This window comes from Parasteatoda tepidariorum, chromosome 3 (assembly GCF_982258835.1).
Source record: "Parasteatoda tepidariorum strain Cologne lab strain chromosome 3, Ptep-v5.0, whole genome shotgun sequence".
NCBI classification, from domain to species: Eukaryota; Metazoa; Arthropoda; class Arachnida; order Araneae; family Theridiidae; genus Parasteatoda; species Parasteatoda tepidariorum.
The window spans coordinates 26111040-26138980 of record NC_141757.1 but is presented as its reverse complement, the minus strand read 5'-3'; the positions used below and the strand labels follow the sequence as shown (position 1 = coordinate 26138980).

At 29.8% G+C, this 27941-nt stretch overlaps 1 protein-coding gene across 6 annotated transcripts in view; it reads left to right on the top strand.

Moving 5' to 3' along the window:
• LOC107449387 (semaphorin-1A) overlaps positions 1 to 27941 on the top strand; it is a 609005-nt gene that overhangs the window by 537954 nt on the left and 43110 nt on the right. For all 6 annotated transcript variants that reach the window (XM_087158986.1, XM_087158987.1, XM_087158985.1 and 3 more), the window contains 3 exons: positions 4882 to 4970; positions 12319 to 12460; positions 21174 to 21252. In XM_087158986.1, coding sequence (XP_087015112.1) covers positions 4882 to 4970; positions 12319 to 12460; positions 21174 to 21252 — 310 coding nt within the window. The remainder of the gene's footprint in view (positions 1 to 4881; positions 4971 to 12318; positions 12461 to 21173; positions 21253 to 27941) is intronic.

Genomic DNA, 27941 nt, shown 5'->3' with positions numbered 1-27941 from the left:
TAGGCATTATTTAACATGCGACTTATTCAAATAGCAAACCTCTTTCTAATATAAATATTTTTTACATCTTAAATTTAGTCTGGCACATAAGATAAATCATATCAATTTACAAGAATAGTCCACTGTTTACCTTAAGATGCATCAAAATTGTATTTCTGTTCCTAATAAAATTTGATTTTACATAGTAAATAGGCTTAGTATAGGGAAATTTATATTCTTATGAATGGTTAGACAAATTTCACGAATAGCTAGTCATAATTGAACATAAGATCCATCCGAAAAGCAAATCTATTCCTAAACAAAATATTGCTTTATTTAGGCTTATCTAAAGAAAACTAATAAAAGTTCAGTTTATATTTGTTATAGTTTAAACACGTGATCTCCTCAAATAAATATTCCTAACTAGAATTCGATTTTATTTCTTAAATTCTGACTTACTGTAAATATAACTAATAAAAAATCCTTTACATTTGTTACAATTTGTTCGAATAGCATATATATTCCTAAATAGAATTTCGACTTGCACCCTTTGATCCATAATGGGAAAAGATCAATATTTTGGGGGGTGTCGGGGTGGGGTGAAATAATCGAAGCGTTTCCTAATCAACAGCTGTTAATTATTAGACGGTGGCAAGTGGGGTGGGGGGCTCACTCACAAGAATGAGCCTAGTTTTAAGGTTATTAATCACGTGACCATCTGCATATGATTAACGGCACTCCTTTATTGGCTGTTACCAACGCCTCCAAAAGTGTCAATGGCGCCCTTTTGTTTCTAAATTTTTCCAATAAAGTTTCTAACCGTTTCATGTAAATTGTTAACGATTGTGATAAAAGGTCATGAAAAACATTTGCACGTAACAATTTGCATTTTTATCACATTCAAATGATTTTGCTGCCGTTTTAAATAAAAAATAACAATAATAATAGTTTTCTTTTATCTTATTCATGAAGAAGAAAAAAACAGTTATTATAAAAGAACTAAAATAAAAACAATCAATACTATGTGCAGATTTTTTTTAAAAAAAAACAGAACCAATAGTTAATTGTACATTTCAAAATGGAAACCTTAGAACTTTTGCATGAAACTTAATGCATCATCAATACTATTTATAGAGTTTTTTTTAAGCAGTACTTAAGTGTATATTTTTAGAATTATTTTCGAAATTAAAAACCTTACACAGCGAAAAAATTCTGGTAAAATTACCGTACTGTATGATAATAATAATTCCGGTAAAAAAAACTATCCAGATTACTAAAACCAAAAATATGGTATTTAATCCATTCATTTAGTTATATTTCCGTTTATATGGTAACAGTTTACCTGAAATTCTGGTTTTCAAGATTATAGTTCTCATTATCACACATTTATTAAAAAATACAAAACTGGAAAAAAATTGGACCGAATAAATGGTTTTCATGCCATACTCTCTTAGGTATCAAGACAAAATTACCAAATTTTTCCCCATTTACCAACTTTTATCTCGCATTTTGATCAAAAAATCATTTCCAAAGCACTTTGGTAACAACTGTCAAGTTTTTGGCGTTTAAATAAAGCCAGAAACACGGCAGATTTTACCATATTCTGGTCGTTTTGACCTCACTTCTTTTTCAGTGTGGAATCAATATTGTAAGATATCCTATAGTTTGTCAATAGAAAGAACTCCCCTCGCCAAGAAGTCTAATGTCGTCTGCTACTATGGACGCAAGAAATAGTGCATTTCAAAGAGGGGAGCTTCTTTCTCCCCTGACTCCCTTTCTATCGCCAATCCGAGCCAAACGCTGGCTTAAATAATGACCCAACACGCCTATTTGAAATGGTTAAACCTCGTAACCATAGTCACCGCAACTACTCCAGGCGAATGGCTGAGATAGTTCTTTAATATACAAACTATATAACGTTCTATTCTCGCAACAGTTCAGTTGTGTACGAAGGGGGCATGGAATATAAGGTTTCAGAATTTCGTGACCAATAGCATGATTGTACCAATGTCGATAGAATAGTACAAAAAACCCCTTTAATTTCCCAGATAAGCTGATACCCATCGATCTGAAGCTTGAGGGGGGGGGGCACCATTGAGGATTGAACACAAGCCTTTTTGAGGACATTATTTTAAAAGAAACTACTAATTATTGAAATAGCCAGTTGTGGCACATATCACCTACAACTTGATTTAAACAATTCTGTTCAACTTTATACTACTAGGTTATGGGTTAAAAGCTCAATTTTTGTATAAAAACCAATGCTCTTGAGGCATGGAAAAATTGTATAGTGAGGTTTATCTCCAATTAATGAAATCAATAATGGAGTGGATTTACCGAAATAGCATTATCTCCGAATTTTAAATCTGCTGCTCTGGGTTTTAATGTGTTTAATAGTAAGCGGTTCTTTATAGATAGAAAACTTAGGTGTCGGCTCGCTAAACAAGAAAAGCTTATAGACTATTCGAACATGGAAAAAAGAATTAATGCAATTGTTCGGCTTTTACGCTACATAAACTTTGTTTTTTTTTCCAACAATTGCACTAACAGAACGAGAAACTTCGCTTCGAAATCGATTGAAAGTTAAAATGTTGATCATTCTACTGTTACTATCGTAAAAAAAAAATTTTTTAATCCTTTTTCTTCTTCATCGGCAAACATTAGTTTATTTTTTTTAAATATTTCAAAAAGTTTAAATCTTAATTTTTTATTAAATATTACAAAAGTTACATGGATATAACAAACAAAAAGACTTAAAGCTGATTATTTTAGACGAATATATAATAAAAGGTTATATGATCATGTGACTTTTTTAATGAAATTGAGCTTGTTGTATTTATTGTTTAATTAATTCTGAGCCCGAGGTTTTAAACATTGTTGTAAAAATTAACCGCTTAGTTCCCGTTGACGCCAACTATTCGAGTTTTATAGTTGCAATTCCTGGAATTTATTAGGTATTAAATCTTCGAAATCTGCCGAAATAATAGTGGTCCCGATAATGAAATATCACTGAAAATTCATTGTATGCAAGCTTTGGTTCCAGTAATCCTTCCCCGTAACGTCGAACATTTCCTTCTCTTCTGCGCGTTCTAAACGAGTGTCCCAACTGTTGCCATCTCGCGTCATAAAGTTATTGGGGAAACTTTTAAATACCTTCCAGCTGTTGCCATTCGCCGTGAGGGTAATGTTGCGGATTATTGCTAAGAGTTTTGGTGATAGCGCCCCCTATCTATCTCTTGCATAATAAACAGGTCGTTAATATAGATGAGTCTGAAATTTTTCCAACTTTTTGTTCTTTCTTTTTTAGCTGTAGGTTCTTTTTTAACTCTTATACTCTCTAACTGTATTTAGCGCAGGGGTCAAACTGCCTTATGCATGCTGTTAAATAGGTTTAGCTGCGATCATTGACATATGTTAAAGTTAAAGTTGCTAATTCTTTTGTTGTTACAAATAATTATGTATTCAAAAATTCCTTTTTTTTTCTATCATCAAAATGGCAACAACCAATTAACTGACGAAGTTTCCAACATGAAATTCATTATGACCTTTTATTCGAAACAGATGTAGCCTAAATAAATTCATGATTCAAATTTTAATACCTTTAGACTGATACTTCTTTGTGTATTAGTTGCATATATTTTAGTTCTAGCCACATTTTGCAAAAAAGAAACGAAACTTTTTTTTCTAATCACCGTCAACTATGGTTTGTTTTGGATATTAAAAGAACTATTGGATTATAAAAGACAGAATTTCAAACACTGTTTAGTTATGTTTGATAAAATCTTTTAAAGCTACCATTTTTTCTATAAACAGATATTATTATACACTTTTTTGTTTATATTTAACTGTCAAGTATATAAAAAAAATTTCAAGAGCCTCTGTATGTTTTAATGATAGGAATCTGTTATATTGCATCTGTTGTCGTTGTCAATAATCGAATGACATTTTTTAGCAAAATTGCAGTAGCCTTATTATAAAATCGTGTAATTTGTGGAATCAAAATAATGTATTAGTGTAAAATATAATTGAAGACTTGATTGTGAAAGAATCGATTAGCAAAAAAGCAGTTCACCCTTATACTATGCACTTTATTATATAAAACAATGTAAGAAGAATCCACTTTGACTTCTTCATGGTGAATTTTTCAAAGTTTCTTTCTGATCTTGCTCACAGTGGAGCCCTCTATTGACTTTTATAGAAACGATATAGTTGTTACTGTGAATTTAAAGAGTAAACCCTCTAAAATTTATCGCCTTCGTCATATTTTAATTCATACTTTTTTTATTTTTTTTTATTAAAATCTTTTATACAAGCAAACTCTATTAAGAAAAATGAAAAAAAATATCTATATTGATATATCAAAAAGCATTTGTGTATTAATTATAAACACTAACACTTCTCATATTTATTCTTATATGGTTTAAAATGATTAAGGTTACACGGAAAGCATATAATTATGTATTAATTTCAACGTAGGATTAAATATAAGACAAGCAAACTTGAAAGAAGTTAAAATATTTATCAAATCATATTTTACTTCAGATGCTAAAAAAGTGAATTCTTCTTCTTTGATACTCGAAATCACTTAAGGAATATTCAAGTATTTAGTAGAATTTAAAAAAAAACAAATAACTAAACCATTATATCGAGTTACATGCATACAATTAAAATTGATAAGAAAAAAACGTTAAACTCATCATCTAAGTAGTAGTTAAACTTATTCCCGCAACGTGGCACTGTACACATTTGGTTGAAAAGTGTTCTCAGTTTGTTGCGTTTTGAAATAAAATACGTCGCCTTATGACATGCACTTTATATACTTTACTGATTTTTAATCATTATACTCGTTTACATGTATGTACTATACTGAAACTAACGAAATAATTTTATCTTTTTTTCTAGCTCCCAGTTTTGTAAACTCCATCCATCACGGGGATTACGTGTACTTCTTCTTTAGGGAAACGGCCGTTGAATACATTAATTGCGGAAAGGTACGTTCCTCTTAGTTTCTAATTTATATCTGTGCAATAAGTTATGAAATTTTTAATGCTATTTGACCTCACTATTTGAGCCTTCTGAAATGCTGATTATGAATCAAAGCAATTCACTTGGATTTTGGTTTTAATTACAAGCGATGGTTTTTATGACAATCTATTGGCTAATTGGATTATACTGACGAAAGTGAATTTTGTATAAATCTGTGAACTTCCTAAATTAAAGTACAATAATTCCAAACATCGTTGTTGCGATATTAGCATGTAGGCAACTATGGAAAATGCCAAACAGACCTCTGACCGCTGCCATACAATCCTTTAGCAAAAGTGATTTTTGTTAAGTTCCAAGATTTGAAATACGTTCCGTCAAAAAGAAATTGAAAGTTCAGAAATGGAGCATTTATTTTTGTGATCGATAAATTTCTCTGAAGTAATATCATCTCAATCTATTGACTGATGGTTTTAAATTAATAAGAAACCTAACCGTTTTTCTCAGCGCGAAAGATGGATTCTCATTGGCGACAAAACTTATTGTGAAATGTGTTTCTTATTACAAAACTCATATCAGCAGTCTGTTTTGGCGAAGAAACATATGGACTTTGGCCGTATTGTATCATTAATCACTGACAAAATGAATATTGCCCACTTCATGATTAATCGAGCAGATAATTTGAAATACCTGTCTTTTGGGAACACAGATGATGGAATAAGCAATAAACTGTGAACCTTTCCCTGCCACCATTTATCAAACATTTTCTAACTTTTGTTCTTTGGGCCAAATGACTAATGAGATATATAATTCTTCCTCTTGTTCCCAAAATGATAGGGACTTTTTTAAAGAAAAAAATTAAATGAAAATTACTGGTAGAAAATTTGTATCACCAACTCTGACGAGACGGCTGGGATTGTTCCCAAGCCTCTCTGAAGCAGCTAATTTGTTGGGCTGCTTGGAAGATTTCTGCTGCTACAAAAATCTCATTAATCTGTGCGAGACAAAGCTCATATTTCATTTCGTATTGTCACACGGGTGGGATGCTTTTAACGTTGTTGTAATGTTTAATATACGTTGTTTTCTCCTTTAAAGAAAACTATCTCTTTTGAATTATGATTCCAATATCTTGAATGTCATAAATTTCACGATGGCTCTTACGGAAAAGGGTTTTACTGTAGATGATTGCTGACATTGGGAAATAATATGTATTCTTCGTAAGGAATAAGTAGTTTTGTGATAAGTGAAGCTTTAAATTAATCTACTTAACTGTTAAAATTTGTTAACTACTTTATTCAAGTTGTCACTTTGAAACGCAACTGTTAGTTTTGTTTCGAAATCAGCATAATTCCATTTCATTACCCACGAACATCGTTTTTTTTATTATAAATTTTTAGATAATTATTTTTTTTTTCTCAAGTGTTAGTTTTGTTGCGAAATCAGCATAATTCCATTTCATTACCCGTTAACATCGTTTTTTTTTTCATTATAAATTTTTAGATAATTATTTTTTTTCTCAAGTGTTACTTTTGTTGCGAAATCAGCATAATTCCATTTCATTACCCACGAGCATCGTTTTTTTTTAATTATAAATTTTTAGATAATTATTTTTTTTTCTCAAGTGTTAGTTTTGTTTCGAAATCAGCATAATTTCATTTCATTACCCATGAACATCGTTTTTTTTTTATTATAAATATTTAGATAATTATTTTTTTTCTTATCACTTTCATTGGTCTTTTTTTTTATTTAATATTATACAGTATACTCTCGATATATCGAAAACCTTGTTATATCAACAAAATACTTTTTCCTTTGGAATTATACATCCACCTAATGTTAATTTGAATTCCTATGTCGAAGGGTTTCTTCATAAAACATTGCTATGACGTATTTTTTTGAAATAGAAAATGATTTTTTTTCAAAAAAAATCACAATGTAAGTTCATCGTAAACCAGATCTTTTCTATTTAATACATTATTGTTCTTGTCTACATGTATATTTATTAGTAGTTCATGTTTTCTTATTTTCATGACTCTACTTTTTAGAGTAATATTTTAGAATATATTTTTATACTTTTTAGAACATATTTAGTTCTGATTTTGTTCTCAGAAAACTCGCTATTTCGAAATTCTTTTATCTTCCCTTCAAATTTGAAATATCGAAAGTATACTGTATTTAAATAAGAAGTAATCGAAACATCTTATTTGTGTTACAGTGCCTTTTTGAACTAAACTGGATTGAACACTTTATTTTCCTTCAATTACTTTATATGCATATTTATAGCAAAAGACTTAATGTTTAATTTAAAAAAGATTTATGAAGTTATCTTAGAAAAAATCGGTACCATTCTTTTCGGAATTTGGTCTCTCGACTTCAAGATTTACAAAAAATTCGTTCTGGAAAACAAAACTTAAATTTTATTTTCAAGCGGGAATTTATTATTTTTTTCATTTAAAAATAATAATAGACGACGTACTTATGAGGATTTTATACCTTCCATTTAAGATTTGATGATGATCTGATGGATTTTATACGTTCTCTGTATAAAAACTGCTAAAGAGGGTACTCTGATAATGATTTCATGCATTCTGTTTAAAATCAGTTATAGACGACACTCTGGTGATGATTTTATACACTCTGTTGAAAAACTGTTAAAGATGTCACTTTGGTGATTTTACACGTTCCATTTAAAAACAGTTAAAGATGATACTCTGATGATGATATTATAATTGCTATTTTCAACAGGTTAAAATTTTATATAAATATTATATTCCGTTGACCATCTTCAAGATTGGATTAAAAGTTTTAATTTGCATTGAAGGAGCACAAACAAATATTTTACTGAATATATTTTGTTGGTTGGCAGATAAAAGCTTACACTGAGCAAAATATATTCTTGAAACATGCAAATATAACAGTTACCTTAATTTTGTAATTTTAATGTAAGAATTTTCATGTAAGTTACCGTTCAACGTTAAAAAAAAAAATTTTTAAACAATTTTTTTTAAAAGTTCTAAAAAGTTACCATTATATAATTTAGTGACAGACTAATTATTTTATATGCTTTATGTATGTTGCACGGTATAATTCAAAAACAGCATTTTTATGTCTACATAGTCTATATTTTTCACTATCCAACCATGTGCAATAGATATATTTTGGCTTAAGTTTCTCAATAAAATTTTTCGTCTGGAATGTTTCAGAATGTCTTAGGAAAAAGCCTTCCTTTTATCTATTCTAATATTTTTCGAACTATCTCTAAATTTAAAATATCAGTTTTCAATAGATCAGCATTTTCCTTGGCGAGATAAAAATTCAAAGTGTAGACTTATGCTTACGTCGACTATTTATAGCCGTTCGTCCGGGTGTAAAGAAGCTGAATTCTTATCAGCCACGCTTCCATAGACCCATAGACATTTTATATCGTTTGTAAGCCGTTCTTTTTACCTCCTACGATCCCATATTTTCCAGGAAAAAGTAAAAAAAAAAAAAAAAAATTCCGGATGCTGAGAGATCAAACAGAATAGGGGACTGAAGAAATCGGTTCGCGCGGTGAAAATATTTTCCACAACATTTGCTAGAAGGCGTTGAGCGAAAGCTCATCAACAAGATGGTGAGTAATGAAGGATGAGACCCCCTTTTGTATAGAATGATGGAACGAATTGAAAGGGGGGGTTGAAATAATTCTAGAAGCGTCACGACCATGCTTTTTAATCTTCATAAAGAATAACTTATGTTTGCCGAAGTGTGTGCAATAGCGTATGAAAATGATATAACAACATGGAATCGATGTTCAAATGGTATTTTGTTTTCATCAGCAGGATATCGAAGTTTGTTTTGGTCGTATGTGATGTAAAATATTAAATGAATACAATATTGTCGAAAATGGATGCTAAAATTGTTTCTAAATTTTCATCGTTTTTGACAAAATTATTTCTGGGGAATGCTCTCAGCGAACATTTCGCCTTCCAGACTTGAGGATGCAAATTTCGTAGAAAAAAATGTGGTTAAATTTATCAGAATAATAAATTTCATCGCGTTTCTGGAACTATGGGAGCACCGCCAAAGAACGGTAATTTTTACCAAAACGCTTTGGTAATGATTTTGGTAAAATTTACAGTAAAATATTGTTTTATAAAATGTGTCAAAATTTGTTAAATGTGGAAAATTTTCTTAATTTTATTATGGAGCATGACACTAAAACCGTTTATAAGGTTAAATTAACTTTCAAGTTTTTTGTTTTTTACTAAATGTGTGGTAGTAAGAACTATAATTTTGAAAACCAGATTTTCCTGTTAGCCGCCACCAAATGTAAGGAAACTGTTACCATACAAATGGTTTGAATACTGTTATTTTGGTTTTTTTTGCGCGAATTACTGTTCTTTTTAAACCGATATGTATTAAAATTGGTTCTAGACTCTTTCCTTTCAGGCATGTTTTCAAGCCATTTATAAAATATTATGTCGAATTGCATTCGTTCCTAGTATATTAATGTAATTTCAATGTCTAATTTACATTAAAACAAACAAAAACATATTTCATAAGTAAGTGGTTATAGCCTGCAAACTCAATACATAGTATCACTTTAGAAACTAAAAACTTAAAAATAAGCCTTTTTTGAGGGGGGGAGTTAAAAATAGAGGAAAAGGAACAAAAAGAGAATAAAAATCGACAGCAATGTGAAAAATTGGCTGTATAAAACTAGATCTAAATATGATTTATTCTTATAAAAGTGCCACTTTTACGTTTTTCATCCTATTTTACAAGTTGATTAAAAAACTTATTTTTTATCCAAAAAATTTTCCAGACGTAGATTTATGAAAGGAAAAGTTAAATTCGCAAGGAATCCATGCTGATGATAAAAGACTTCCAAAACCATATTTCATCAAAGATTGAAAAATTCGATACGACGTTCGGCTGTAAGTCCACAATCGCGCCTTTTTGCGAGGAAACAAAGATCCTCAGACTGTGACGTCAAGAATTGATGAAGATTAATCGCTTTCTTTCTATCGATATCGGAGATGTCGACACGAACAAAGAAAAAAGTAAGAAACAATCGTTTGTGTTAAAAGAGAAGTCATGTCTAGTATTTTTGGCTGAGAAAACAACTATGAAATACCGATAGAGCAAGGAGAGAGAGAAGAAAAAAACATTCATTGAGATCTAAGTACTCTTCGATTAAATCTGTAGATATCTGATCTCTTTAAAGAATTCTTATACATTGTGTGATCTTTATACCTTTCATAGTTATACACTGTTGAAAGAAAATTGCTTGAACGAAAATAGTTAAACAACGATTTATTTAATTGCTTCATTAGGTGGTTATTTTATCATATTCAAACGAAACAGTTAAATAACCACAAATAGGATGGTATTCAAATCCTTAATTGCGAGAAAAACCGCTAATTAACTACTTTCCACCTAATATGGTTAAACAACCATAATTTTATCGCACCAACTGAGCCCACCTAATGAAGCCATATAGTTCCTTGCAGCTGTGAGAAAAACCGCTTATTGACTGCTTTCACATAATCCGGTTAAGCAACCAGAATTTTATCGCACCCAACTGGGTCCACATAATGAAGCCATTTAGTTCCTTGCAGCTGTAAGAAAAATCGATTATTGACTGCTTTCACATAATACGGTTGAACAACCATAATTTTATCGCACCAAATGAGCCCACCTAATGAAGCCATTTAGTTCCTTACAGCTGTGAGAAAAATCGCTTTTGACTGCTTTCACATAATCCGGTTAAACAACCAGAATTTTATCGCACCCAACTGGGTCCACATAATGAAGCCATTTAGTTCCTTGCAGCTGTAAGGAAAATCGATTATTGACTGCTTTCACATAATACGGTTGAACAACCAGAATTTTATCGCACCAACTGAGCCCACCTAATGAAGCCATTTAGTTCCTTGCAGCTGTGAGAAAAACCGCTTATTGACTGCTTTCACATAATCCGGTTAAGCAACCAGAATTTTATCGCACCCAACTGGGTCCACATAATGAAGCCATTTAGTTCCTTGCAGCTGTAAGAAAAATCGATTATTGACTGCTTTCACATAATACGGTTGAACAACCATAATTTTATCGCACCAAATGAGCCCACCTAATGAAGCCATTTAGTTCCTTGCAGCTGTGAGAAAAATCGCTTTTGACTGCTTTCACATAATCCGGTTAAACAACCAGAATTTTATCGCACCCAACTGGGTCCACCTAATGAAGCCATTTAGTTCCTTGCAGCTGTGAGAAAAACCGCTTATTGACTGCTTTCACATAATCCGGTTAAACAACCAGAATTTTATCGCACCAACTGGGTCCACCTAAGGAAGCCGTTTAATTCCTTGCAACTGTGAGAAAAACCGCTTATTCATGAATGGGAAATTGAATTCATGGATATGAAATTAAATTCATGAATATGAAATTGAGTTCATGAATATGAAATAAATTTTTTATTTGGTTCAGTGTAGCGCTGAAAAATATATACTGATAACTAACTGATAAAAACTGATTTTCTATAAGTTGAAAGTATTCATTTTATAGAGTGAGTAAAGTAGTATCTATAGATCATTAAGTGAGTGTAACAAGTTTCAAACAAACAGTAGCAAGAGTTCAGTAAATCCCCGATGTATATTTTTCTATTGTTACGATTACGAGACATTGTATGAACAGTCTTGATATTCCAGGAACTTTTATTATTTAAATAAGTATTTTAACTTAATCCTACTTTTACCGTTTATGAGGTTTTCTGCTATTTATAAATTCTAAAAGGTTATGATCCGTAAATCGATTTTCAAAAATTAATATGACGATATAGTTAAAAGGCAAATATGGGTTTATCTTCATATTTTTTATGTTTTCAGCTTCTTTTTTTTTAAATGGAATTGCCAATTGAATCGTAAATAGCACAAATCAAATTATAGATTCAAACTGTGTTTTGACTGTATTCGTATACTTACAAATTTATAAAATTATTAGTATACAAGCAGCATATTTGCAGTAGCTGAAACGAATTCAAATTGTTAATAGCACAAATCATTTGTTGATTCTTTTGTGACCTACAAGTCTTAAAAAAAAGCAGATGAAGGCGTGTTTTTGAAGCTTCGATGCAAAAAGGAATCGGCAGTAGTAACCTGGAAGTCGTATTGCAAATTCTATCCTCTAGTGCTACCAGAGCTTAGCTTCACACTGTTGACCATCCTTAAATGGTCATTCTTGTATTCACCTCATTATTTCAATTTTACTGTAAGTTATATTCATTGAAGTGAATGTGAACCAAATTAAAATGCTAATCACATTGCTTACAGTAGTTTTACTTGGAGTTCTAACAATGTGCATTTTTGTTGTTGCCAGGCCGTGTATTCTAGGGTGGCGAGAGTATGCACCAAAGATAAGGGAGGTCCTCACAAGTTCCGGAATCGTTGGACTTCCTTCCTGAAAGCTCGTCTCAACTGCTCATTACCCGGCGAATTTCCCTTCTACTTCAATGAGATTCGTAAGTATTACACATCTTATTTGTCTCATTAATTAGTTAGGCTCATAAATTAGTTTGTTCGAAAATTTGTATCGCCCTTTTATCTGATAAAAGTGCTGTTGATTGAGAAATTTCTAAAAACCCAACTTGTAAAAATGGGACGATTTTAGAATTTGAAGTTTATAAGCTATCCAAAAACTCCTTCTTTTCTTTGAACAATCACAAGTTAAGGAAAAGATATTAGTTCCAATTAATTAACTTGTTGTTGTCCACTATATTGAGTGTTTTGTAGAGATGGTCCCTAATATACATTTTTTAAATTCTTGTCAAAAATTGAGACAAAACCAAATGAGACTGAACCAAACGGACGATTTTAAAATCATGCCATTACGTAATTCTTTTTCAATCTGTGAGTGCATCATTGTTACATTTAAATTGTGGTGATCGTAAATTATTTTCATAATATTATTTGACATAATAATAATGATAAATAAAAATTGTTTCCAACATTGTTATAAAAAATGCAATGTAAATATATAAATATTACACGAAGAAAAAGTATGTTTCTATACTTCCGGATTATGGAAAAAGTTTCCTTGTTTTTGGTTCTAAGAGAATGCTAAAAAGCTCAGTAATTTTGGCTATAGCACTTTTGTAATAATTTTGGTAAAATTAAGATATGGGTTTATAATATGTGGTAAAATTTGGAAATTTTTCGTGATACCTTAGAGCATGACATAAAAACTATTTATTTGGTTAAATTTACTTTTAAGTTTTGTATTTTTTACTAAATACGTAGGAATAAGAATTATAGTTTTTCGAAGCATAATTTCAGGTAAACCGTTTATAATATTAGCGAAAAAATTACGAAATTAATGGTTTAAATACCTTATATTTTGGTTTGATTATACAGAATTATATATTTTTTTTACCAAAAATGCTATTATCTTACACTACAGTAATATTACCAGATTTTTTTTCTCCGTGTAATTGTACTTCAAATATTTTAATAATCATATTCAAACATTTGAAGTACAATAATGCTTAACCGAAATATTTAATTTATGAACCACAATGTTTAGATAAAACCATTTCTGTTCACCAAGAAGACAAAAAAAAATTCCCATCAAGAAGCTGTTGTTAAAAATAATGACTTGCAAAGCTAACTTTAAAAAAAAAAAACCTTTTTAATGATCCTTCTATTAAATTACTTTCTCTTGTTAATTCCTATTATGTCTTCATTTTGTCTGAATTACTACTGCATCGATTCTTCCAAAAGATGCGTTACAAAGAGTATTTAAGGCGAGTTTTATGGTTTGGCGGTAGTGAAAAGAAGTATTTTGTTGCGGGCTAATCTTCATTAAAGACAGTTTAGTTAGGCCGATCTTTAATGGGAGGTAGTATTTTACGTGTTTAATGGTATCCAATAAGTAACCTGCTTTTCGATCCATACCCTCCATCCATTTTCTTTAAAGGGTGGATTATGGTGCTGGCTGGACTATTTGTTTCTTGGAGACTTAATCCTAGGTCCAAGAGGCCTAGGATTAATACCGTAGACTTAAAGTAGATAATAAAGATTGATTCTTTGAGTTACTTCCAACTCATTTGGACTGTATTCGCCTTCTTAATATTGTTTAAAAAATGGAATCTGAAAAAGTTTCAACAGCTGTATAGGATAGATAATACTTTTTTTATGTGTTATCGTTGGCGTAAAAGAATGATATTTTCGCCAATGAAACATTTATTGTACTTCAAGGAAAGAATGTAAGTTCACTTTTTTCATATTTTTATTATTCCTTTAGCATGAAGCATATTGATGGGAATCAGTTGTACTTATTAATAATGGAATTTTTTAACCAAGAGAGGCATGTTGAGCTCATTTAGTGAGAAAACAAGTTGAGTAGTGATGTAAACATGTTGTAGAAGAAGAATCTGTTTAGATACATTGTACCTGCTCTGCGTACATAAGAATGCCATCATTAAAAGATTAAAAAGCTGTTTGAAAACATAATTTTCTTATTAGTGATAGAAATTTTTAACTGAGAGAGGCATGTTGAGTAGTGATGTAAACATATAGTAGAAGAAGAATGTGTTTAGATACATTGTACCAGCTCTGCATTGATAAGAATGCCATTATTAGAAGATTAGAAAGCTATTTGAAAACATAATTTTCTTATTAGTGATAGAAATTTTTAACTGAGAGAGGCATGTTGAGCTCTTTTAGTGAGAAAACATGTTGAGTAGTGACGTAAACATGTAGTGGAAGAAAAACGTGGTTAGATACATTGAACCAGCTCTGCATTGATAAGAATACTTAATTAATCGAGTGAAAGTACTTGTTTGTACTACAATAATGAGTTTGAAATTAACAGCTTTGTAATGCATAAAAACTTCAGAGATATTTCTGAAATTTTTTTTCTTAAACTTGAAAAAGTAAATGTTGCAATTACTGTTGAGTAAGCTTTTCTAATATAAATCGAGTGATATTGAGATGTTAAGCTATTTTAACGCAAAAACGGAGTTGATTTAGGGAAAGAACATATCTAGTAATATTTCGAAGAGTTATAAATTATTAAAAAGTAATTCAAAATAAGCACTCTAAGAAATAATTACTGCTTTTTTAAAACTCTTAGTTAAGAACTTTTATAAAACAGTACTTATGATAAGTTGTTTTTGATTCTTCATTTTCAAGTTATTTCTTAATAATGGATTTAAAAAGTTAAACTTATTCATTCGCTTATTACTCTGCAAAGATCTATTCTTAGAAAAAGACGTCACAAAAAAACGACTGTCACTTCAAACTTTTTGAGGAATTTCGTCAAATAAGCACTTCGCATACATGAGCAGTCATTTCAATGTCTCTCCAAGAATATTCCAGAACATATTTATAACACGAACAGTATGTGCAAAAGCATGATCTTCTTTATGGCCATCACACTAGGAAATTCATTGTCAAAATGACAAAGAGAGATAAAAAAAAGTGATTCCTCCTTTCTTTTTCGAATTCAATATCGATTCTTATTTAACATCAAAGGTGGAATAGCTGGCTTCTTTACCAATGCAAAGGCCATGTTTATGGCCCAATGCTGTCACTAGATCTTTAATTCTTCTTCTTAGGAGCGCTCGACCGAGCGTAAACAGAATCCTTCTGGATTGGAATTTGTCTTTCTTCTCTTTTTCACCTCACAATATCCCCGGATAAGTCCCCTTTTCTTTTCTTTGACTTCCTCTTATGTCCTTTGTCTGGTTCTTTTGTTCTTTCTCAGAAGACGTCTCTTCCCTCTTTTACCTGATCTTCATTGTCTTTGTCCCATCTTAACGACTCTTTTCTTGCTGGGGACATCTTTTCCACATTCCCGCCAAGAAAAACGAAGCCATTACCCACTTCTCGTCGCCAAACATTAGCTGCCCACTAGACATCTACTAACTCGAGATGCTAGCCAAGTATGGTTTTTTTTTTTTTTTCTGCTTGTGTAGTTATTCTGTTAAGCCTTTTTTAATTTTCTTGCGACTTCCTTGAAATTTTAGCTTAGTATTCTCTTAACTATTCTTATAAACTATTTTTCATCTGATTTATGGTTCTGTTAGTTATAAATACCGATTTGTGGCCATTTTGTCTGGTTTATTTTTCTTAAACAATGGTTAAAACTTAATTAATGAAGCTTTTGTTTTTCATATACTCTTTGAGGGGAAGGAAAGTTTTGAAAATAAAGCAACAGAATTAACTAAGTCAATTTAGTTTATCTATAATTTATTTTGTTGAATTTTTACATTTTTACCACAAAATATGTTCGCGTTGAAAACAACTGCCTTTCAAAGAGTTCAAGAGTTTACTATAGAAGTTTCTAAACAATGAATGTATAAATTCACAAGGAAGTCATTGAGGTAAAATATTATTTTTTTTAACTTTAATAAATAAGAAATGTGGACAAGTTATGAAATTTAAGGTGTATAGAAATTAAAGAATAAAGTTAAAGTTAGATTTAGAATAAGCTCATTGAAGAAAAAAAATGCATTGTTTTCGAAAGGAGCAATTAGTATTTGAAGTGACCTCTTGGTCAACAAGAAATATTCATTCTCTAAAAGACACAATTAGCTCTTTGAAGAGGTTTTAGGTTTTAAAGCTGAAAATTGTGTTAAAAAGATTTACGTTAAGTTGTATAAATATATTAACTATATATTTTTTGACTATATATTTATATAATACTCTATATATAGAGAGACATGAAACAAACCTATAATAATCAAATGAAGCATTTGCCACTATATTTCGTCACTCCGGTAAAAAGAAAATCAAGTTTTTTGGAATAGGGAAAGCTGGTTTATTGCCACTGTAAGGACTTGTAATGATGAAAGTTAAAAATAATGTGATCCGCTAAAAGGTTTAAGGGTACTAAATTTAGTTAAACTTCTGCTATAAAAGAAAGAATAACAAGAAACTGAAAATATTGCATTTAATATTATTAAAAGTTCATAGACAATTAAATAACGGCAAAAATTTCTGTGTAGTTACCTTTTATCGTAAAGTAGCAGAAAATATCGAATAAAGTTAAGGCTTGTGTATTGAATGTTTACAACAAACTACATATCGGTTAAAAGTGCAGAAAATAAACTAAATAATAAGGAAAAAGGTATAGGGCAGTTAAACGAAAGACAAAATTAGTACATAACGAAAACGGATATCAAGTCTTTTAAGTAATATAAAGCTAAATTTTAATGTCTCTTTAAATTTGTTCTCTGTAAAATTGATTTAAAATAGTCAAAATTACTTAAAATTGGTTTGCAATTGCCTAATTGCCTATACTTGGTTTAATACAGCCTAAGTTGTCTGAAATTGGCTTAAACTGCCTAATATTGTTCTAGATGATTGGAAAGTTATTCAATCTTGTTTAATTTTGATAAACCCGTTGATTATAGAAGCATTTTTCTGAATAAAACATAACTTCCAGACTTTTTTAATTTTATTTCTTTGAGAGTCACTTTGCGCTTTTAATTTTTTTTTAAAAACGTATATTTTCTTTGCATTTGATAACTTTACACGAACGTTAAGCCAAGAACTAAAACTTAGGACAGTTATCACTCATTTTAAGAACTGCTGCAAAGAAATAGATTGACACTTGATTGACCCTTGCTGCAAAGAAATAGAATTTTTTTACTCTATTCTTAAATCTGCCAAATTACTTCTTTTTTACTTTTGCAAAACCTTATTAAAAATGATTCCCTCAAAAAAGTGCTTCATCGGCAACCACGCATTCTACCCTTTCTTCTTTTCGAACTTTACCCTCTTCCACCCCTTTCTCCCGACCACCCTCGTAACAAAAGGTGTTAAGTTCGAAAATGCATCGTTGTCATTTTTTTTCTCTCATCCAAAGTATGGAGTGTCAGGCGGAAAATATCGAAACCGTTAGAATGGAAGGAAGAAAAAGAAGAAGAAAAAAAAATCTAATAATAAATCACAGGATAGAAAGATTTTTTAAAAACGGCATTTTAAAATGCCTTCACAAAATAGAATCACTATATAAGGGGATAGGAACTTTTCCCTTTTCTTGAAATGGAAAAAAGAAAGAAAGAAAATCAGCTGATTTAAGAAAGCGAGGCAGCTTTTACTGCAACTCGTATTAGTTCAGGTCTACGCGAATGAAGTAGGGAATCGTTTGAGATTTCTAGGGAAAGTTATTCCCTTTCCCCCCCCCCCTCCGTTTCTAAATTCGGTGAGCGAACCTTGTTCCATACATAATTTAGGCTTTGGAAGAAACTGAATACGAATCTTTGCATTAGAAACCTTGCTTGTTAAGGTAGTTAAACTTTTTTGCATCACTTCTCTTATGGAAAAGATGCATGGGAGATGAGCCATTCCTGCGGGGAAGGGCATTCCTATGGAATAGAATTTAGATGCACATCTAATGCCGTTTCCGGAACTTTATTGGAACTTTTCTTTTCATACATCATATTTAGAATGCTTCTACTTTTTTTGGTGGAGAAAACTTTAAAAAAAATCAAGAATAAAATAACAAACCTATAATATAGATAAAACTCTACTTTTTTTTTTCCTAGCGAAGATTTAGTTTCAAAGCTGTAATCTTAGTTCAGATGCTATAAAGGAACTTAAATAGTTTCTTTGTAATGAAATTATATAAATTGTGCAACATTTTTATAATACCTGCTACAATCATATTTGTATTATGCTATATTTCTACTACGGTAAACAATCTTACCATTTTGTTAAAATCACGTCTTTCGTATTTTTGAAGTTTTCAGTAACTTTTAGGCTAAATTTAAATTTATTATGAAATTATTTTAATCGTGAAACGTTAAGTTATAACGATTAACATAAAGGTCAATTATACTCTAAAAAATGGATTTTATGCTCAATTTATAATGGAAAATTGAATTATTAACGTTATTATTATTATTATTATTAACTTGGAATCGGGAAATAATAAATTATTATGGTAAAAATAAATTTCAGTTATAATTTAGCCTTTTCTTCTTCTTTTATGACGCTATAGCCCACAATGTGATTTAACTTGCAGATCCAAACCTTTCTGCTCTTAGCCTTGGATTAATTTTGTTACAACATCAAGCCATCACTTTTTGAATAGATGGTGTAAGGTTTATATAAGACGGTTTTTGTTGCTATTTTTATTATTCGAATAGAAAACTTTGAAAAAAAGGCAATGTGATAAAAATTTCTGACATGATCTCAACTTGTATAGAGTATAAAAACAATTTCATAAGCATTATCTATATATATATATATATATATATATATATATATATATATATATATATATATATATATATATATATATATATATATATATATATATATATATATATATATATATATATATATATATATATATATATATATATATATTTCTCTTACACGGCGACAAAAAAAAAGCCTCATTACAACTCCCCGAATGGCAACGCTAGAAAATCGACCAATGATTGCGGCTAAAAATGTCACATGTCTAATTTGGTTGAGATGGCTCAAGATATAGCGCTTTTAAAAACGGAAACTGAAATAACAATTCAGCTGCGGCAATCTCATACTATTAAGCTAGGCAGAAGTGAGTAGTCTTTGTCGATAGATCTCTATTTTAATATTTTGTCGAAAGCGCTTTTTTCACGAATTTATTTGACGATTTTGAATTTATATCACGAATTTATTTTTTTTATTATTGTTATTAGTTATTCATTGAAAAATGAGTCTCAGTCAATGAGTCTTTATTTGAATTCAAATTTATTTTAATGTTTTAGTATTTACTAAAAAGATGTAATTTTTTTTAAAAAAGAAAGTTGTAATATGGATTTGAATGATTGTTTTGAATTCTTAGAATTTTGTGCATTTGCAATGTACCTAAGTTAGTAGCGAGCTTGGTTTGGGAAGCAAACAATATAAGATTGCGTAGCAATTCTCGGGGGTTGGCTAGCGTTAGCGAGCAGGGGGCTCAGTCCACTAGTATTATATATTAATATTGATAAAAACAACTTTTATACACTTTCGCAAACATATTTAAACGATATACGAACCATTTATATAACTTGTTGAAACTCGAACATTAAATTTAGTGAAATTTAAATTCCCAAGATCTCATCTGGAATTCTGCTTGAATTATCGTCTGCCCAGGAAATCGTTAAACAATTCATTCTAATAACTATTTTCATTGCGGTTATAAACTACCGCCAACTGTAAATCAAGACAGTCGAACTTGCGCTTAAGAGTGCACATGACATTGAATGAGCATTAAGAAGGCCCCATTGTAATTTGGGACTCTTTATCAAAACGGTAGTTAGCGAAACTATTGTCTTGGATATCGTATTGAATAATGAGAAAAGGCGTGATTTCATGGATCGTCTGCATCGAAAACGATAATTTAGAAGGTTTTTAACCAGACGATTTCTCTTATCTTGAATGAAAGTAGTTTTCGAACGAAGTTAAAAACTAGTTTTAAAACTGTAATTTAATATTTATAATTATGTACTTAAATTTAAATTTTTTTTGTGTGAAATCTAATAAGAATATTTTAATTAAAATTTAATTTTCGTCTGAAATATTTAAAAGCATTTTACATTAATGGATGGTTAAAAATTTATAGTAATGTCTGCTGCTTGAAAATACATTATAATTAATCGAATTATTCGAATGCATTATAATTAATGTACTCGAATTTACTTAATTAAGTTTTGGCAGCAATGTAGAACGCAATTAACGCATAAAAAACATTATATATATATATATATATATATATATATATATATATATATATATATATATATATATATATATATATATATATATATATATATATATATATATATATATATATATATATATATATATATAAAGCCGATATCGGCAACTAGAACTTTGAATAGTACATTTTGTTGCACTGAAACCATAAAAGTAGTTATCGTTTTACAACCTTCTGTTTACGAGTTTTTCCCGCGGAATGCAAATGGGACGATTTTAAGACGAAATGTGCATAAAATTCTCGTAAAATACTGTCCGGTACCCACGGAATGGAGAATAATCAATGTGGAACAACATATTTGCAATATCGCAGAAGAAACATCTGTAACAATTGCAAAATGTATCGGTTTTAATCTAGATGCTCAAAAGGGCGTTAGGGTGAAAATAAACAAATAAAAATAACGGGATGTGTTGCCAAACCCATCATTAATATCTCGTTCTTTTACACTATTTTTATTTTTTTATTTTTTTCAGAATCCACTAGCCACATTGTAGATGGACTGTACGGCGGGAAACCAGCACAACTGATATACGCTGTCTTTACCACTCCAACGTAAGTGATTTTCAGATCTCTGGAGCTTCTATTTTTTTCCCCCTCATCATTTCATTTTCCTCATTTTTCTTTTTATTTTCCCTGTTTTCCTTCTTATTTTCCCCTTCCCTTCTCTACCTCATATCTTTTTATTTTATTTTCGGATCTGGACGGTTATTATTTTAGTTCCCGTTGCCCATTATTTTTCTCCCGGAAAACTTCGGATGTAAACCCTCTTCCTCTTCTCCCCTCTTATTTTTTCCCTTTTTTATATATATATATATATATATATTTTTGTAGTTTTTCCCTAAGAAAACAAAAATAAAACAACAAGGTGCAGTTGAGAAAATTTTAGGGTGATGCATTATATTTAAGTAGATATTATTATTGTTTTTATTTTCAGCCACTTCTTCTTTTTAGTTTGGGAAAAGTTTCTTTTATTATTTTTTTTTTCTCTTCTAGATTTAACCCTAAATTGCAGCATCAATCTTTAGTTTTTCCCCCAAGTTCGAAAGATTACTTCTTATATACTAAGAGTCAACACTCTTTTTCTATTTACTTGTTTCTAGAAAATTTCGTGTGGCTTAGCAAGCGCGCCAATTTTCGATTCAATTAAACCCTGAAAGGCGGGAAATTTTTTTTAATAGCTCTTTCACACTGACATCCGACAACGTCTTTTATAAAATGCTTCCAATTTATGAACGGAGTTCGAAAGTAATAATAAAAATTTAAGTTATCCACCGTTAATTCTCGAACAAGGAGCATTTCATTTTAACAAATTATGTAACTAAATGAGTGTTTGAGTTGAGCTAAGAAAAAAAAAAACTTTTCGCGTTCAAATAATCAGTTTTCGAGGAAGATTAGCCCCGTTATATTTACCGCCTCTCTTTGGCTTAATAATACAGAAGAAAAAATTGCTGACGGGGTATTCTGCTTAGAATAATTAGATCATTTCTAAAGTTAATAAAAATTCTTTCCTTTCATTTTCAAGGTTTTGATGTGCAAGAATTTAATATCGTTTCCCTTAAAAGGCAAAGTGGCTATTTTTTAAAATGTCGCGTGCTTGCATCTTATTTGTTTTTTAGGGAAGTAAATCGCTCTTAAATCGTTGAAAAAATTGGTGTCTTCATAATTAGAGTGCACAAGGATTCAACACTTAACTAAGTTTTTTGTTGTTCAGCACAACCTAGCAGCATATTGATATATTGAATGCATTTTTTTAAAAGTATAATTATTAAGTTTGTAATAAATGAATAATATTATAATTTTTGAAAAGTTTTTTTTTATAATAATAATAAAGATAATAACCATTATATAAATAATAATAACCATTATCTTTGAAATTGTTTATGATAGAATAATTAATCATTTATATTAAAATTTTGGAGTTTATATCTCATTTTGTAATAAGATATAATGCATTATTAAGTCTTTCAGTTTATAATAAAACTATTGTTTGTGGCAACTAGAATTGGCGTCTTAATTAAATGAATGTTTTAAAGGATTTGAATAATGGATGAATGGATAAAATTGAAATTAATTTAATCTCGTTTTATATAATGCTTCCTTCATTTGTCTATAATGCAAATGAAGGAAGTTAACATTGCGTATATTTCTTAACATAAACCAATCTTTGCACACCCATATGAAAACGTTTTTTTTTTTTTTTTTTTTTCCAAAATGTTTTCAAAAAAGTTCAACTACGTTTATATAAGTCGAAATAAAGACATGTTTTGTTACATTCAAATATGCTATCATAATAATTTAAATTCATAGTATCAAATCAAAAAAGTGAACCTATAAAATATTTTAAAAAATATCGATTATCCAGAGTAATTTCAAGTAATTATTATTATTTAGTTAACAGTGAAATTATCTCATGATTTTAAATACAGAATTTGCAACGAATCTATTTATTTCAGTTTGTAGACCTTTATCTCAATAGGTCTAAAATATGTAGTTCGTAAAGAAGTGGAATATTATTCATTTTCAAACTTCACCATTGAAAGTGCGTTAAAATACTTACTTACTTACTTATCCTCTACGTGCCTTGGGCACTTAAGGCCTCTAGCATATCCCTCCAACGCCTCCTGTCTTTAGCAATAGATCTTGCTTCCTCCCAGCCAGATATTCTACATTCTTTTAATTCGCCCAAAAACATGCGCTGGATGGTAAGTCTGGGTCTTCCTTTTGTTCTTTTACCATCAGGGGCCCATGTAAGCGCAACAGATGAAATTTTTTCTTTGGGCATTCTAAGGATATGTCCGAGCCAGCTCCATCTTCGTTTTTTAATTTCATCTTCGATTGTTTTTATTTTAGCTTTCTTGAATAGATTTTGATTTGATACTTTGTAAGGCCAGAAAATTTTAAAAATAAATCTTAAACATTTGTTTTGAAAGGTTTCTAATTTTTGTATTTCGATCTTAGTCTGTTTCCAGGTTTCTGCGCCATATAATAGTACTGCTAACTCAACTTCTATAGACAGACTATATTGTAGAAAAATTGAAGACACTTTATCTTGTAGAAAATGAATAAAAATATGAATCTTTTAAGCATCTCCTGTTAAGCACTTTTTACAAATTAACAATTATATGCAGCTTATTTTTTTAAAAAACGTTAATCACTAAAACATTATATTTTGTAATTTATTATGTTTAATACAATATGTTGTCCTTTATCAGTAATCATGAATCTGCATTGCATTCATAATTCCAAAATTCGTTTATATCTCCGAACAAATTACTTTAAATGGTTAACTTAAACAATTTCGTACTACAATGATAATGCGGAATGTAGTTTTATCTTTAGAATATTTCATCAGCTATTATATTGTTATCTCCTATTTAATAACTATTCTTCTTAGTCAACTGTCAAAATAAGACCCAAAAATAGCCATTTAAAAGCATCGTTCAAAAATAAAAATTCTTGATAACATTAATCTCTTAGGACAGGGATAAAAAAAGGGACTTTTTTTTACGCATCTCCAATTAGAAACTTTTAAATTAAAGTTTTTAAATCAGTTAGAATTCCCAGTTACGTTTTCTTTTCTATTATACTTTTCAGATAAGCACAGAAGTTAATTTAAACTGCACTGCGCTAATTAAAACCATGCAAATTAAGGCGATACCTACCCCGCTAATTAATTTAGTGTCATAGAAAACTACTTTTTTTTTTTTATTAAACCATTATAATTTTTTTCCGTTGTCTCAACTAAATTCACTGTAACCATGTTCGGGTCACTGCCAACGTATTTTGCTGAGTTTTTTTGTTCTAAATTTTTTCTTTTTTGCTTTTGCGGTTGACAGTGGGTTAAATAGCCTCTAAAAACATGCAAAAAAATGTTTTCTTTTTGAAACGTTAAAACAAAAGCAATTGTTCGCTCTACTGAATAGCTTTTCTGATATTTTTTATCTCTTAACTCATCTATTTGTAACGAGATTAATTAAAAAAAATATTTTCAGTTTTTTTTATTATTATAATTATGCTTGTTTTATACACGTTTAGGGTTATTTTACTTTTTTTCATTTTATCAGTATTGCATTTGTTAACTACAAAATATTAATCATTTGTGAAAATTTATTCTATATTTTGAACTGTTTCAGTAGCCATAATACCGTAATTTAATATAGTAAATAACATTAATTGTACTATTAGAATCATGTTTTTCTTTTAAGTTGTACGCTGTTACTTCAATTTTTTTTTGTGGTTACAGATTTTACTTATAAACAAATAAAGCACTTGCCAATTTGCTGTACCTAATTAAAAAAATTATTATTTTATTATTTTGTTTCAATATTTAACCCTTTGGCGCAGACCGGACACCGGTGTCCATTTTATGTATTTTTTACAAGTAAAAATACATAAAATTACAAGTAAAAATATTTTTTTGTACTTTTAGTTACAAAAATAACAGTCTAATAGTTATCAAAAAATAATATGAATATATTATCGCAATTATATATGTTCTATAATATAAAATAAAATAAAAAGTAGTTTGAAATTTTTTTTCATTCATATTCAGGAATTTATCAATAATTTATTTTGTAAATTAAAGCGATTTCAATGATGAATTACTGTTTCTCTTAGATCTTAAAATAAGTGCAAGCTTTAAAAAAAATTTATTAGTAGGAAATTATGTTTGGAAACTCTTACCTTTAATGCAAAAAGGGACACTGGTGTCCGATGCTGTATGTTTTTTACTAATGCTAAATATCTTTTTTACTTATTTTGACCTAAATTAATGCAAAATAATGAAAAAAAAGTATAAAAAATATGTTTAAGGGAAATACTGTGTCTAAGGGTTAAAGTAGTAAAGTATATGAATAGTAAAAATATGTAGCTTTGTAAATATGTATGTAATTTATGTATGTTAGTAGTGCTCTAGTAAAGATATACATTACATAACCTTTGTTCTACAAATCACTATTATTTAAATCAGAGTGATTAATTTTGATTAGTGATACGTGTGGTTTGCCTCCCAATGAGGTTAGCCAGGTTCGAATCCCAGTGGTGGCTGGTTGATACGAATTATGCTCCTGGCTCGCGGCGACCACAATGCTGACGCAAAATATCCTCAGTGGTAGGTGGATCATGGCTTAGAAACCTTTTACCACTGGAGATTCTCGGTTTTCCTCTCCATGTAACGCAAATGCGGGTTAGTTCCATTAGAAAAGTCCTCTACGAAGGCTAGTTTGTGTCAGTGTTTAATCCAGGAGATCCCTTGTCTTTTGGGTTGGGTTCAAAATTACTAAAGCTACGGAGCATATATAGTCGTAAACTCAAAATTTGGTCGGCTGTTCAACGACAATTATATAATAAAAATATATGCGTGTGGAAATTTCTTCCGTTATTTTGATTGGGGATGCATATATGTTTAGGAATTATTTCCGTTATTTTGATCTTTCAATATTTCTGTTCTTCTAAATTATTAGATGTGTTTTTCAATTTAATATATATTAATTAATCTAAATAAGATATAGTATTCATTATAAATAAAATGCCTTATTTAATATGATTTTCCGAAAATAAAACTAACTAATCATTTAAAAATTCTTGTTTTTTTTATTTTTAAAGAAAACTAAATATATCTGCAGTTAAATATTGTATTAATGACTTTAAATCATTTGGATTTTAAAAAAAACTTTCGATACTCTATTGTGCAGTTTCAAAAAATGTTTTGTAAAGGTTAAACTATTATTTTATTGAATTTGATCTAGATGGTAAAGAACATAAAAGAAAGATTCAAAATATAAACTTAAAAAAGAAATATACTTTATTAGAACTTCATATTAAAACGCTGCAATGCGTCTCGCTAAAAATAAATATTGCATTCGATTTTAAATTATATTCTTCTAATATTTGCCGACGTAACAATCAAAAATCAAATCTAGTATTTAAAAAAAACTTAATGTGTTTTTAACGATGAAATGTTTATTTTGCTCTTTTACTTTTTCACACAAAAGCAACCTCAAAATTACTGCTTTTTTTACGCTTTTTTCAAAAAAAAATTAATAGAAGAAAAACAAATTCAGCAAAACCCACAAAAGTATTCTTAAGTAAATGTTTTGAAATGGTGTAGCTATCCCGAAATTAAAACCTTTCATAATTTTTCTTAAATTCAATTTTTTTTCATTCTTCCACATCGACTTCCACAACGGGAAAAAAAGGCTCTTGTTCGATTTCATTTCGACGGAATATTTGGATTGTGAATATATTATCTCATTAATTTCGAACATTTTTTTTTATTAACTTCCCACCCTATGTGGGAAAAAAAAGAAACCTTCTCTATATATTTATACAGGGGATTGGAATAATTTCCCAGTTTTTTTTTTTCCTCCACCGGATTAAAATTTTATTACCTTCTATTATCATTTCTTTCTTTTCTTATCACCCCAACGTGTGTTATTCTAATTCATTTTCTTATTCTTATCTTTTTGATACATCTTTCTAAACTCCCAAAGGCTTTATCAGTATCTTCTTTTTTGTTTCTCCTCGTCATTTCATTACAATTTTTTTTTACGTCGTTAAGTAGGAAAAAACCCACGGATATAATTCATTAATAACATGAAAATTTCTTCGCCAAATTTTTTGAGAAGAACTGGGGTGTAGGGGGGGGGGGGTAGAGCCAGAATTGGTTGTTGTTTTTCCATTATAAAAGCGGAGGGTCACACATTAATAGTTTCCTTAGCCAATAATTAACTGGCGCTGTCAACGCATCTACGCGAGCACTGCTAATGGAAGTTGAAGTTATTGATGGTACCTTGCCTCACAATTCATCCTGAAGTCTTTTGCTACCTCTTTTAGCGGGCTACATTTTTTTTCCACCCCTCTTAATACGATCATATATAACTTCTTTCGCTTTTTGTTCCTTATTTCATAATTATTTCGATCTATATTTACTTCCAAGTACTTCAGGCAAGAAAATGGCAGCAAAAATTCTTTTATTTTTATTCGGATCGTTTGGGAAACGATACATAATTAACTTCTTGATAATTAATACTTATTTTGATAATTAGCGATCTTTTTAACTAGGTTTTTTTTCATAAAGTGAATATAAAGCTGATGTATTTTATTATTGCTTAAAGAGGCAAATTAATGAGTTTGAAGTGATTTATCTTACTTAGTCAGATAAAACAAACTAAATGAGAAAATACGATCTCGTGTCAGGCAATTGAATTGAATGCTAGAGTTCATGTTATAATTAGTTGAAT